This window comes from Trachurus trachurus (genome assembly GCF_905171665.1).
Source record: "Trachurus trachurus genome assembly, chromosome: 17".
NCBI classification, from domain to species: domain Eukaryota; kingdom Metazoa; phylum Chordata; class Actinopteri; order Carangiformes; family Carangidae; genus Trachurus; species Trachurus trachurus.
This window is the reverse complement of record NC_139900.1, coordinates 1,520,001-1,536,173: the sequence shown is the minus strand read 5'-3', so window position 1 is coordinate 1,536,173 and position 16,173 is coordinate 1,520,001. Positions and strand designations below refer to the sequence as shown.

At 40.8% G+C, this 16,173-nt stretch overlaps 2 protein-coding genes across 2 annotated transcripts in view; both read left to right on the top strand.

The window, feature by feature from the left end:
- Positions 1-16,173, top strand: part of LOC311000809 (dual specificity protein phosphatase 18) — a 255,469-nt gene that overhangs the window by 64,073 nt on the left and 175,223 nt on the right. The window lies entirely within an intron of this gene.
- Positions 8,419-16,173, top strand: part of LOC311000808 (erythroferrone) — a 13,246-nt gene continuing 5,491 nt past the window's right edge. The window contains exons 1-3 of the mRNA XM_083991655.1: positions 8,419-8,514; positions 11,128-11,244; positions 13,215-13,329. Of these exons, the coding sequence (XP_083847781.1) occupies positions 8,440-8,514; positions 11,128-11,244; positions 13,215-13,329 (307 nt within the window). The 5' untranslated portion in view covers positions 8,419-8,439. The remainder of the gene's footprint in view (positions 8,515-11,127; positions 11,245-13,214; positions 13,330-16,173) is intronic.

Genomic DNA, 16,173 nt, shown 5'->3' with positions numbered 1-16,173 from the left:
GATTCTGACACAACAATACACTGCTACCGACTGCTACTCACCAGACAGATGGACAGGCGTCCGCAGCTGAAATGAAGCGCCTGTAACTTTAGTTTAGTTGGTGTCCTGCCTGGAGATCCTGGCACCAACCCTATAGCTGCTAGCTAGTCCTCAAACTCAGCAACAGTCAGTCTGAAGTACCGTACAACGGCCGCGACGCGATACGAGCGGGGCTGAGTGGAATTTTTTTTTTACCTGCTACACCAGGACCAGGACGTCAAGGATCAGCTTCACCTCGTCCATTGTCAAGCCGACGGTAAAATGAGTGCACTTTATGTGTCTCAACACATTTTTACATCCGTCCTGTTAGCTGGATTGACAGTAGAGGGGAGGGGAGGGGGGACGCGATGACGCGAATTTACACAAAACGGTCACGCGTCAAAACACGAGCGATAGCGCGACGGATTCTCATTTGTCGCGCGACAAAATCGTGTTCATCGCGTTTGGTGTGAACACTCCTTAAGGTTGAACAACCCTGCGATGAAACCCTATGAGCAAATTTTTCGGCAAAAAACTATGTTTTAGTTTTTCGATATGGTTAAAATGTGCCTGAGGTTCCTGTAATAGCGACTCACGATATCTGGAACGTATTCCCGGAATCATTTTTATCCCATTCCCCAAACCCAAGACATCAATAAACATACTTAGCCTATATAACATGTATATTACTTTAACCTTCTAAGTTATCTAGCAAACGTAATGTGCTAATATGTCTTTTGAACTTCGTGAAGTTTTACGAGGAGAAACGGGAAATTGGCGTTAGCTTGTAGCTAACGTTAGCTAGCGTCGTTAGCTACTAGCTAGCTAGTGACCAAAACAATGATTTTCCACCACTTTTTGGAAAAGTCGTGTAACACCGTTCAACCGCTCTTAAGCCACGTCTGTCTTCTATCACGACACCATTTTTATGATAAATCTGTATTTAATTTTCAGTGGTTTCCAATGGGAGTTAAATTAACCCTTCCGTGACCATAGTTTGTTCAACCTAGCAACAGTAACCGTGGAGGGTGGGACTTGACAAAGGGTCAATCACACAATCAACTGTGTTCTACTACAGTCTCTTTCTATCACACACACACACACAGACACACATTACCGTGCTCAGGGGTCAGTTGTGTTTTGTGCGGTTGTCGAGTCGCTGTCGTCCCATCCCATAACGCTCTGTTCAACAACACAACCAACACAACGACTGGACTGGACTGATCCTCAGCAGCTCGGCTTTAAACACCGTGTGTGTGTGTGTGTGTCTGTGTGTGTGTGTCTGTGTGTGTGTGCAGACAGATCCTATTAGCAGGACTTAGAGCTGCTTCACCTGTTCCACCTACAGCCTGCTGTGTGTGTGTGTGTGTGTGTGTGTGTGTGTGTGTGTGTGAGAGTGTGTGTGCGCGTGCACGTGTGTGTATTTAGTCTTTGATTTTCCTCATGTTTGTGTTTAAGTGTGGTTAGTTTGTCATGACATCACAGTTTCCTGCTCTCTGGACCTGGATCAGCTGCAGGGGGCGCCACCGAGTCTGGGACATTGACTCACACACACACACACGCACGCACGCACGCACGCACGCACGCACGCACACACACACACACACACACACACACACACACACACACACACAGAGTTATTTATACTAAGCTACAGTGAGTTCATGTTTAGAGTCGAAGCTCCTTCAGGTTTCTGACATGAACTCACTGACGAGTGATTTATTAATACCACGATGTGTGTTTCTGTGTCTCTGTGTGTGTGTGTGTATATGTGTGTGTGTGTGTGTGTGTGAGAGAGAGAGAGGGGTGTGTGTGTGTGCATGCCTCTATCAGCCTCAGTCAGATTCAGAGGAAACGGTCGCTGCTGTTTCAACAGAGACGCCAACAACCAAACCAACTTTCATCATCCTGTCAGAGCGAGGCCACACCCCCCTTATCTGGGAGGGAGTAGAGGAGGGTGTGTGTGTCGGTGTCTGTGAGTGTGTGTCTGTGTGTGTGAGGGAGAGTTGTTGTTGTTGTAGTTCAGTCCTCATAAAGACAGACACACTACTACTACATGTGTTTTCAAACTAAACTCTGTTACAATCAGAAACCCATAAATAGAAAATCACATCAAGATGTATCGCATCGGAAAATGATGATGGAAACGCCGTGATTCTAATTAAAATCCCCTGATTCGCACAAACTGAAATACGCTGCTATGGCCGGGTTTGGTTGATGATTCAAATTAAGTGACGTAGCCACTTTCACCCCGTCTGCTCCTGTGTTGCAGTTCACTCACAAGACAACATCAGGGTTTCTGCACCGCCACGGCAAAATAAAAGCCCCCACACACCTTCATAATGATGTTACTGCACAGTTCTTCATAGTTCCTCCTCAGTAAAAACCAAACTTATCAACCATCGCATCCAGAGTTTATCATTAATAAAGTCTCTCTCTCTCACACACACACACACACACACACACACACACACACACACACACACACACACACACACACACACACACACACACACACACACGGACAGGTCGCGTTATGACGGTAATAAACATATGCACTAAATCGCGCTAATGTGTTCAAATCAGACCGTCAGTCCGTCCAGGGGGGGGGAAGGTGCAAAGTCCGTAGATGGAAACACACAGGATTCAAATTTATTTTAATGCACATTTCCCAGTGATTCGAATCACTTTGGATGGAAACATGGCTATTGTCACGATCAATGATCAAAGGAATGTTTTACTGCATCAATATAAACTGTAAAGGTTCTGACCCACTGGACTGAGGTCAGTGAACTCATCGTCACGTTACAGGTCCTGGTCTGGGTTCACTGAGGGACAGAACCAGCAGCCTGGACCGGATTGATCCAGACCGGATGGATCTAGACCAGCAGACGTTAGTCCTCGTCCTGTGGTGTTGAGTGTCTGAGTCTGGATGAGGTTTGTTCAGGCTCCCGCCCACACATCTGGAATAAAATCACATCTGGAATAAACTCACATCTAGGATAAACTCACATAGAGAATAAACTCACATCTGGAATAAACTCACATCTGGAATAAACTCACATCCAGAATAAAGGAATAAACTCACATCTGGAATAAACTCACATAGAGAATAAACTCACATCTGGAATAAACTCACATAGAGAATAAACTCACATAGAGAATAAACTCACATCTGGAATAAAGTCACATCTAGAGTAAAGGAATAAACTCACATCTGGAATAAAGGAATAAACTCACATCTAGAATAAACTCACATATGGACTAAACTCACATCTGAAATAAAGGAATAAACTCACATCTGGAATAAAGGAATAAACTCACATCTAAATAAACTCACATCTAGAATAAAGGAATAAACTCACATCTGGTATAAACTCACATCTAGAATAAAGGAATAAACTCACATCTGGAATAAACTCACATCTAAATAAATTCACATCTGGAATAAAGGAATAAACTCACATCGAGAATAAACTCACATTGAGAATAAAGGAATAAACTCACAATGAGAATAAACTCACATCTAGAATAATGGAATAAACTCACATCCAGAATAAACTCACATCCAGAATAAACTCACATCTAGAATAAAGGAATAAACTCACATCGAGAATAAAGGAATAAACTCACATCTAGAATAAAGGAATAAACTCACATCGAGAATAAACTCACATCTAGAATAAAGGAATGAACTCACATCGAGAATAAACTCACATCTAGAATAAAGGAATAAACTCACATCTAGAATAAACTCAAATCTGGAATAAACTCACATCTAGAATAAAGGAATAAACTCACATTGAGAATAATGGAATAAACTCACATCTAGAATAATGGAATAAACTCACATCTGGAATAAACTCACATCCAGAATAAAGGAATAAACTCACATCTGGAATAAACTCACATAGAGAATAAACTCACATCTGGAATAAACTCACATAGAGAATAAACTCACATCTGGAATAAACTCACATAGAGAATAAACTCACATAGAGAATAAACACACATCGAGAATAAACTCACATCTGGAATAAACTCACATCGAGAATAAACTCACATCTAGAATAAAGGAATAAACTCACATCGAGAATAAACTCACATCTAGAATAAAGGAATAAACTCACATCGAGAATAAACTCACATCTGGAATAAACTCACATCTAGAATAAACTCACATCCAGAGTAAAGGAATAAACTCACATCTAGAGTAAAGGAATAAACTCACATCGAGAATAAACTCACATCTAGAATAAAGGAATAAACTCACATTGAGAATAAAGGAATAAACTCACATCTATAATAAAGTAATAAACTCACATCTGGAATAAAGGAATAAACTCACATCCAGAATAAACTCACATCTAGAATAAAGGAATAAACTCACATCTAGAATAAACTCACATCTGAAATAAAGGAATAAACTCACATCTAGAATAAAGGAATAAACTCACATCTAGAATAAACTCACATCTGAAATAAAGGAATAAACTCACATCTAGAATAAAGGAATAAACTCACATCTAGAATAAACTCACATCTGAAATAAAGGAATAAACTCACATCTAAATAAATTCACATCTGGAATAAAGGAATAAACTCACATCTGGAATAAACTCACATCTAAATAAACTCACATCTGGAATAAATGAATAAACTCACATCGAGAATAAAGGAATAAACTCACATCTAGAATAAAGGAATAAACTCACATCTATAATAAAGGAATAAACTCACATCGAGAATAAACTCACATCTAGAATAATGGAATAAACTCACATCTGGAATAAACTCACATCTAGAATAAAGGAATAAACTCACATCTAGAATAAACTCACATAGAGAATAAACTCACATCTGGGATAAACTCACATCTGGAATAAACTCACATCTAGGATAAACTCACATAGAGAATAAACTCACATCTGGGATAAACTCACATCTGGAATGGACTCACATCCAGAATAAAGGAATAAACTCACATCTGGAATAAACTCACATAGAGAATAAACTCACATCTGGAATAAACTCACATCCAGAATAAAGGAATAAACTCACATCTGGAATAAACTCACATAGAGAATAAACTCACATCTGGAATAAACTCACATAGAGAATAAACTCACATAGAGAATAAACTCACATCTGGAATAAAGTCACATCTAGAGTAAAGGAATAAACTCACATCTGGAATAAAGGAATAAACTCACATCTAGAATAAACTCACATATGGACTAAACTCACATCTGAAATAAAGGAATAAACTCACATCTGGAATAAAGGAATAAACTCACATCTAAATAAACTCACATCTAGAATAAAGGAATAAACTCACATCTGGTATAAACTCACATCTAGAATAAAGGAATAAACTCACATCTGGAATAAACTCACATCTAAATAAATTCACATCTGGAATAAAGGAATAAACTCACATCGAGAATAAACTCACATTGAGAATAAAGGAATAAACTCACAATGAGAATAAACTCACATCTAGAATAATGGAATAAACTCACATCCAGAATAAACTCACATCCAGAATAAACTCACATCTAGAATAAAGGAATAAACTCACATCGAGAATAAAGGAATAAACTCACATCTAGAATAAAGGAATAAACTCACATCGAGAATAAACTCACATCTAGAATAAAGGAATGAACTCACATCGAGAATAAACTCACATCTAGAATAAAGGAATAAACTCACATCTAGAATAAACTCAAATCTGGAATAAACTCACATCTAGAATAAAGGAATAAACTCACATTGAGAATAATGGAATAAACTCACATCTAGAATAATGGAATAAACTCACATCTGGAATAAACTCACATCCAGAATAAAGGAATAAACTCACATCTGGAATAAACTCACATAGAGAATAAACTCACATCTGGAATAAACTCACATAGAGAATAAACTCACATCTGGAATAAACTCACATAGAGAATAAACTCACATAGAGAATAAACACACATCGAGAATAAACTCACATCTGGAATAAACTCACATCGAGAATAAACTCACATCTAGAATAAAGGAATAAACTCACATCGAGAATAAACTCACATCTAGAATAAAGGAATAAACTCACATCGAGAATAAACTCACATCTGGAATAAACTCACATCTAGAATAAACTCACATCCAGAGTAAAGGAATAAACTCACATCTAGAGTAAAGGAATAAACTCACATCGAGAATAAACTCACATCTAGAATAAAGGAATAAACTCACATTGAGAATAAAGGAATAAACTCACATCTATAATAAAGTAATAAACTCACATCTGGAATAAAGGAATAAACTCACATCCAGAATAAACTCACATCTAGAATAAAGGAATAAACTCACATCTAGAATAAACTCACATCTGAAATAAAGGAATAAACTCACATCTAGAATAAAGGAATAAACTCACATCTAGAATAAACTCACATCTGAAATAAAGGAATAAACTCACATCTAGAATAAAGGAATAAACTCACATCTAGAATAAACTCACATCTGAAATAAAGGAATAAACTCACATCTAAATAAATTCACATCTGGAATAAAGGAATAAACTCACATCTGGAATAAACTCACATCTAAATAAACTCACATCTGGAATAAATGAATAAACTCACATCGAGAATAAAGGAATAAACTCACATCTAGAATAAAGGAATAAACTCACATCTATAATAAAGGAATAAACTCACATCGAGAATAAACTCACATCTAGAATAATGGAATAAACTCACATCTGGAATAAACTCACATCTAGAATAAAGGAATAAACTCACATCTAGAATAAACTCACATCTAGAATAAACTCACATAGAGAATAAACTCACATCTGGGATAAACTCACATCTGGAATAAACTCACATCTAGGATAAACTCACATAGAGAATAAACTCACATCTGGGATAAACTCACATCTGGAATGGACTCACATCCAGAATAAAGGAATAAACTCACATCTGGAATAAACTCACATAGAGAATAAACTCACATCTGGAATAAACTTACATCTGGAATAAACTCACATCTGGAATAAACTCACATAGAGAATAAACTCACATCTGGAATAAACTCACATCTAGAGTAAAGGAATAAACTCACATCTAGAATAAAGGAATAAACTCACATCTAAATAAACTCACATCTGGAATAAATGAATAAACTCACATCTAGAGTAAAGGAATAAACTCACATCTAGAATAAAGGAATAAACTCACATCTAAATAAACTCACATCTGGAATAAATGAATAAACTCACATCTAGAGTAAAGGAATAAACTCACATCTAGAATAAACGAATAAACTCACACATCTATAATAAAGGAATAAACTCACATCTGGAATAAACTCACATCTAGAATAAAGGAATAAACTCACATCTAGAATAAAGGAATAAACTCACATTTATAATAAACTCACATCTGGAATAAACTCACATCGAGAATAAAGGAATAAACTCACATCTAGAATAAACCCACATCTGGAATAAAGTCACATCTGCAGTAAACCCAGTGGCTGACTGCAGGTTTCGTCAGTGAAGTGTCGTGTTTAATCTTCCTGAGTGTGAAACAAAGTGAAGAACAAACACATGAAGGGAAAGAAAGAGGAGAAGACACCGGTCGTAACTTTATATAGTTCACATAAAAAAACAAGAGTTTCTCCTCAGGGAGGGAAAGAGTCAAATTCTGATTTTAGCTGCAGGAGGAGGCGGAGAAAAGGGAGGAGGAGGAAGAGGAGGAGGAGGAGGAGGGGGGGGAAGAGAAGAGAAGAAAAACAAAGTCTGGAGGTAAAGAAAGACAAACGATGGGAGAGGAGATAAAACGGAGGAGGAGAGACAGACGGACGCTGGGGAGACACGAAGGGAAAGACTGAAGACAGATGGAGTGACGGCTTCAGATGCAGAGACAGATAGAGAGAAGAAAGACAGAGGGAGGACAGAGGGAGAGAGAGGGGGAGGAGGAGGAGGAGGAGTTGAAGGAGAGGAGGAGGAGTCAGAGAAGAGGAAGGTTGATAAACGGCAGAGAGCGGAGAGGAGGAGCAGAGGAGGAGAAGAAGCTGCTGCTGCTGGAGCAACGAGTCAACGACCGATCCAGACTGAACCGGTGCAGAGGAAGAGCTGGGAGAAGAAGAGGAAGAGGAAGAGGAAGAGTAAGAGGAAGAGGAGGAGGAAGAGGAAGAGGAAGAGGAGGAGGAGGAGGAAGAGGAGGAGGTGCATCATGGGAATGGGAATGGGAACGCCACGGTAGCTGAGCGACTCTCCACCACACAACAGCAGCCAGAATGAGCGGCAGCTGTTGTCCGGCCAGGACGGGGTCGCCACGGCAACGGCTGACCATGACCATGATGATGATGATGATGATGATGATGATGTCAGTGGCGGTGGCGGCGGGGAGCGTTGAGGACATGGTGAGCGAGGAGAGTCAGAGTCAGGAGGAGCTGCTGCTGGACGAGGACGAGGACGTCAGTGCTGAGATGCTGGTGAGACGTCGACCACCTGCTGCTCTTCTCCTCTAAACTCTCTTTCTTTTCTTTTCTCCATTAGGATCCCCATTACACTGCAAAAACTCTACATCTTTCCAAGAATATTTGTCTTATTTCTTGTCCAAATGTCTCATTTCTAGTAAAAACTAAACTCTTTCCACTTAAAATAAGACTCATCACCTAAAAATGAACTTGTTTTTAGATCATTTTCACTTGTTTCAAACTAATTTTCACTTGAAATAAGTAGAAAAATCTGCCAGTGAAAGCAAGTTTTTCAATTCAATATCTTTATTGTCCACAATGTGGAAATTTGTCTTTGGCTTCACCACTTACAGTACGCATAAGACCACATAAAATACAATACAATAACACACAATAGACTTTTGCATAGCAAAAGAGTAAAAGAATAAAAGAGTAAAAAGGTGAGATACATAGCTCCAAAGTGTCCTGAAATGCATTTATGAATTTAATATTGTGATTGCATGCGGTTTTGTGTTTGTAATAAGAAAGAAAAACTTGCTCCATTATCTACTATGATTTCAAGTGAAAATCTGCTTGAAAGAAGTAAAAAGTGTCTAAAAACAAGCTACTTTTTAATGTGATGAGTCTTATTTTAAGTAGAATGAGATTTGTTTTGACTAGAAATAAGACAAATATTCTTGGTAAGATGTAGAGTTTTTGCAGTGTAGGAGCCCCATTAGGGACGTCTCTGCTGCTCTTCTCCTCTAAACTGATGATTGATTCTCTTGTCGTGGAAATGTTGGTCCTGCTGGTGGGGAGTCAAAGAACAAGACAGGAGTGGTAGCATGCACCCAAGTTTATTCTCTAGAGAAGGGAACAGAACACAGAACTACATGGCAGGTAGCAGTTCAGAGTAGTGCCCCAAGAACAGAGAGTGCAGTCTCTTCTTATAGCCAAGGGAGTAGGTTTGATTTTGACATTGGTGGGGACACAAAAGTGCTCCGAGGCATCGCTCCTGAAAGTTGATGTTTTTTTGCATTTGCAATCATAATTTCATGTTATGTAGCTAGGGTAACTAATGAGCAACTAATGAAAGACGGCAGTTTAAAGAAGGCAACTTAGAAGAGTTCTCAGTTACTCTGACTGAAGTGCAACTGTGCATCATCATGACTAAACACATCCATCATTATTTAACCTCACCTGTGAATTTCCAGCCTCTCCTCCATCTCCTCTTTCTCTACCTCATCCAGCTTCTCCTTCTCTACCTCTTCCTGCCTCTCCGCCTTCTGTTCTAGCCTCTCCTCCTCTACCTCCTCTGGTCTCTCCTTCTCCATCTCCTTCAGCCTCTCTACTGTCTGTCTCTGTCACCTGACAAAAATATGTTGATGCATGACATATGAACAGATTAATGAGTGATAGAGCTCGATGGTACAGTTATTGCCTAAGGAAAAACGGCTTTTACTTTCACACACTTATGTGTAATTTATTCCCCGAAAATATGGATGTATAACATTACATGAGCATCTGAGGTTTTTTTGTAGGCCTATTTTCCTGACCAATGTTCTTTATTTTTGTTTTTTAAGCAGTTGCTCCCTTTCACACAAAGGATACATGGAAATAATAAGCTAGTAAAAAGTAAAAATAACTTTTTAAAAAGTGTATCTGTTTGCCATTAAATATTGGCTTTTATTCACCATCTGTAGCCTATTGTTGAGGCTCTACAGTTAGACACCCTTGAAGAAGCCTAACTTACACTTTGACTTATAAAGAAGCGTCTTGCCGTCGTGCCGTGCCGTCCGACAGTTTGTTTGTTTTTACCGTTCCGTCCAGCGGCATCTGCCGTTTACCGGACTCCATGTGAACGCAGCATAAGACCAGTTGAGCTCAAGACCGAGAACGAGACCAAAGAAACCCAACTAGTTCCACCATGTTTTGCTCTTCTGAGAGGACGAGCGCCAACGCGTCTGTGTCACAAAATGCATGTGATTGGTCCCAGTTGAAGGAGGCAAATAAATAATGAAATCCAAATAAAAAGCATGGCTGTCTGGATGTTGTAGAGTACAAATCCCTTTGAGACCGAGACAAGACCGAGACCACAAATAAGTGAAGTTGAGACCAAGACCTACAAGTCTACTGGGCGGTTACATCATCATCAGACCCTGAGGTCAAAGGTCACTTTTTATTTTACCCAGGGCACTCTCTCAAGGTAGAGTATTATATAGAGCTATGAAGGAGTGGAATGCCCTTTACTTCTGAATTATGTTACACAACAAATAAACAGGTAGTTTTAAAATGAAACTAAGAGATTATTATTATTTTGATCACAATTTTGACCATTAGTAGCCTATATCTGTAAATTGGGTCCTGGTATCCTTGTTGTGTAGTGATTCAATGTAGGAGCGGGTAATATATGTTGTGTATATATAAGTGTTTGTCTTGGATGTTGTGTTTTGTGTGTGTATGTATTGAGTATGTGTTTTCTGTATGTATTTTAGTTTTTATGTATTAATGTGTTGTGTGTTAATGGTTTGTATTTGTCATTTATTACGATGAAAAGACCCCAGGAAGAAAAGCTGCTGCTGCTGCTGCTGCTGCTGCTGCTGCTGCGTGGCTAAAGCTAATGGGGTGTGTGTGTGTGTGTGTGTCTAGGAGCCGACGACCTCTGACCTCTCCAGAGTGTCTCCTCTCAGCTCCTGGCTCGTCTTCAGGAGGAACTCCAACAAGGGGGACAACCGCAGAACCAGAGGCTCCAGGAGAACCTCCAAGGTCCCACACACACACACACACACACACACACACACACACACACACACACACACACACACACACACACACACACACACACACACACACACACACACACACACACACACACACACACACACACACACACACACACACACACACACACACACACACCTGGCCTAGACAGCGTTAAAGCCCCTGTACGGAGCTTTTAACTGGATACACTGCAAAAACTCCAAATCTTTCCAAGAATATTTGTCTTATTTCTAGTCAAAACTAATCTCTTTCCACTTAAAATAAGACTCATCACTTAAAAATGAACTTGTTTTTAGATCATTTTCACTTGTTTCAAACTAATTTTCACTTATTTTAAGTGGAAAGAGATTAGTTTTGACTAGAAATGAGACATTTGGACAAGAAATAAGACACATATCCTTAGAAAGATGTAGAGTTTTTGCAGTGCGTGTTATTTAGTGTCACGTCCTCTGTGTTTTAGTTCCTGTTTTATTTTGAAGGGCTGTTTCCTGTGTGTGTGTCGTGGTGTTTTGTTCTCCTGCCTGTTGTGAGAGATTAAACCGCAGTGGTTAGCTCCTTCCCCCTGCAACCCTCAACATGCTGGTTTGTTTACTTCTGTGGTTGTTTTAAAGGGATAGTTCACCCAAAATTGAAATTGCTCAACTCATTATCTCCTCCTCCCCCTCATGTGGACTAAGGGCTGGGAGAAGTTTCAGAGTCCTCCGTGGCTTCTCTGAGTTACAGGGGGTCTCGGCGTAGCAGTGCATGTCCATATGACGGTTGCAAATGGATACCAACTGTCTTCATAACAAAAAGACACACCAAAAAACATCCAGATACCTCCATGCTGCTCGTATGTAATGTCCCTCTTGTATTGAAGCCCCGACATGAGAAATTGTCCCGAAAAAAATTAAATAAGTCTATATTTTAAAGGAGCATTATCGCAAATCCAAATTCTTAATTCGGCCACTAGATGGAGCCAGGCGGAGCTTATCAGATATAAACAAGTGGGCAGCTGTCAGAGAGAGAGCAGCCTCGTTTAGTCCTCCCCTTCTCCCCCTCCTCCTCCCTCCTCCCCCCTCCTCTCCCCTCCTCCTCCCTCACCAGGCTGAATGAACGTGCAATCGCGGGAAAAAGAAAACTCGCTACTGGAAGCGGCAGCTCTACGTCGCGCACAACCACGACAACGACAACAACAGCAACTGCAACTTCCTCCTACAAATGTATGATCGTTGGTGTGACGTGCAGACCGCAGTGGGACGATTCAGTGACTGTAAGCAGCCTGACACTGCTACATTACAATTTACTGTTGCATTTTTCCGGTTCGGAGGTCGGATTTGCGAGTTCCGAGTGTAATTGAACGCAGCAAGCGCCGGGCCGGCTTGGATCATAACAAAGACAAATGCTGCATTTGCCCCACGGACACTATACTGTTGGCGTATTTCAGCTTGTTTTATGCTATTACTGCTGTATTTGCGATAATGCTCCTTTAAGCTTGTTTTGTAGTGGAAGCTTCTCTTCCCAGTTCGTCCAAATTTGACGGTATTTGGATGTTTTTTGGTGTGTCTTTTTGTTACGAAGACAGTTGGTATCCATTAGCAACCGTCATATGGACATGCACTGCTACGCCGAGACCCCCTGTAACTCAGAGAAGCCACGGAGGACTCTGAAACTTCTCCCAGCCCTTAGTCCACATGAGGGGGAGGAGATCATGAGTGACATTTGAATTTTAGGTGAACTATCCCTTTAAGGAAATTAGAGGATCAGAATATTTGATTTTGTGCACATATAAAACATTTTCCAATCCATCAAGTCTTTAATCTGATGGAGAAAGTTTTCCCATGTAAACAAACTCGTCAGTACGACTGGCTCAGGCTCAGCTGCTGGTCAGGGACTACTTTCTTCCAGCGGCGGATGGATCTCCTCCGTCTGGCTGCAGAAGGTGACGTCTGTCCCCATGTCTTTCCTCTCTGCAGCACGGTCTCCCAGGACCTCCGGGGCCTCCGGGCCCCCAGGGGCCCCCCGGCCCCCCCGGCCCCCTGCTGCCCCAGCAACAGCAGCTCATCCAGGAGCTGCAGCGCAGATTCACAGGTAACAGCCAATCAGGCAAGGCAAGGCAAGGCAATTTTATTTGTATAGCCCGTTTTTACAAACAGTTTGTCTCAAAGGGCTTTACATGGCATCGTAGCAACATCCTCTGTCCTTAGACCCTCACATCGACTGAGGAAAAACTCCATGGAAAACCCTTTTAACAGGGAAAAACAGGAGAAACCTCAGGGTGAGCAACAGAGGAGGGATCCCTCACCCAGGACGGACAGACGGGACAGAGATGTTGTTACAGACAAGAAAACAGTTTACAGTTTGTCACAGAATGTGCGGAATATGGAAATGTTAGCAGGGGTTGATGAGGGCAATCAGCTGCTTTCTGCTTTATTAAAGCTGTACAGAAAATAAAACAGAATTTGATTCCACTCTGGGTCATAACATCAGTGTAATAACTCATCTATCAGACGATGTAGAACAAACTTTGTGCAAAATTCTATTTTTGAGTAAATCTGGGATGAAAGTGTGGTAGTTTTTTCCCCCAGTGGATAACGCAGGCGCACGGATTATACGTCACGTTGCTACGATTCACCAGCCACTGATATTGGATCTGTCATCCGTCAATCAAACGTCTGAGACTCACACACACACACACACACACACACACACGGAGCTCGGGCTCGCCCCAAGCTTTGAATATCAAATCAAACCATATCAATATCAAACCAATCAACCCCAGGCTGCACTTGTAGCTGCATCTGGTTCCATTTCAGATTAAAAACTATAGATGGATAAAAATGTTATGTTGTGTTTATTTATTTGATATGGACGTCACAGATACATGGAGACTGTTCCAGTGGACAGAACAGATGCTTTGCTTGGGTGTGTTAAGCACAAGTGCTAATTTTCAACACCAGTTATTCTAAAAAACATACCAGGCCAGGATGATGATTCATAATGACTGATTAGAAAAATGAAATAAGTTTGTAGGTTAGTATATTGTACTTTTTGTCTCTGCACACTGCGACACAAACGCGCTCTGTAACCCGTAATCTCTTGTTCATGACGGTTAAGACTACACACACAAACACACACACACGCCGTAACATCGTATATGTTATGTAACGTTATCCACCGCTCCATTTATTGATTTTTCACCGGCTTCGTTGTGAACAGATGCACATGGAGGAGAGGAGCGTAACACAGTTCCCTACTGTCTCTCTGTGGAAATATCTCCTGTTACAACATGAAAACCTGACGCTTAGATTCAAGTGCGGCCTATATATGTGTTTTCTTTTAACATTTAGCTGGTGCAGCTTGTATACAGGTGTTCAATAATGTAAAACCAGATCATAGAGGAACGTTTTCATCGTTGTTGCTGCAGGAAGTCGATGAAATATGACGTCATTAAATACTGTGCAAAGACAAACCCATTTCTGTCCTGCTTCACTTTTTCACTTTCACTATTTTCTGTATGTAGGTTATATAAATAAAGCTCTGTGTGTGTGTGTGTGTGTGTGTGTGTGTGTGTGTGTGTGTGTGTGTGTGTGTGTGTGTGTGTGTGTGTGTGTGTGTAGGTGTGTGTGTGTGTGTGTGTGTGTGTGTGTGTGTGTGTGTGTGTCTGAGTCCTTAATAGGGGTAATTTTGTGGAGTGTGGATGTGACTTGGCTCGGCTGCAGGATTCCTGACATACCTGCTGACTGATGGTGTGTCTTTGTTACTTTCTGCACTTTGCTGTGTGTGTGTGTGTGTCTGTGTTAGTGTGTGTGTGTGTGTGTGTGTGTGTGTGTGTGTGTGTGTCTGTCTGTGTGTGTGTGTGTGTGTGCGTGTGTGAGTGAATTTGTTCGTTCATGCATGCTCCTTGTTTTCCTCCATCAGTTTCTCTCTCTGTTTCCATATTTTACACAAGTGTGTTTGAATGTTCAGTGTCTAGAGGTGAGAACCGGTCTGAACCAGACTGGACCAGACTGAACCGGACTGAACCGGACTGAACCAAACCAGATTTTAGATTAGCGTTAGCTGGGCTAACCGTTAGCTGTTAGCTGTTAGCCGTTAGCAGTGTCAATAAACAATAACTCAATAAACGGCTCATGAATAAAATATTTTCTCCAGCGGATATCCTAGTTCTAACATGACTGAGCTAACTGGAGTAGTTTCATGTGGTGTCCCACAACGGGAGGGTTTTAACAGCTGACGTCCTGCTGTTAGCTTAGCTGCTGCTGTTAGCTGTCAGCAGCAGCTAAGCTAACAACTACGATAACCATGACTAATTACAAAAACGTGCACACAGAAATAGTAATGTTTGTTCAATAATTCGTTTTATAGACTTAACAAACATCAGATTTAGTCAAAACGGTTTTGGCAGCCCAGAGCCCCCACATTTGGTACCTACACCGGTGGCTAACGCTACCAGTTAGCCGCTCGCTAGAATGCTACTAAAACCCACTTCCGTTGTGGTGTGATGCAATGGATCATGGGAAAATAAAGTGGTGGATATTCAAGAAAATAAAAGTCTGGAATAGAGTTGTTTAAGATCCAGGCCATCTGCTCCAAGAGGCTCTGGCTTGTTTGCAAAAAGCAGAAGTTTGATCTACGAGGCTACGAGTCTACGAGGCTACGAGGCTAACGCTGAGTCTGAGTCTGAGTCCAGCAGCATTGCGCCACACACACACACACACACACACACACACACACACAGACACAGACTCTAGTAAATGAATGTTTATGTCTGCCTCTGGATGTGTGTGTTTACGTCTCAGTGCTGAGGCAGCAGGCCAACACACACACACACACACACACACACACACACACACACACACACACACACACACACACACACACACACACACACACACACACACACACACACACACACACACACACACACACTCA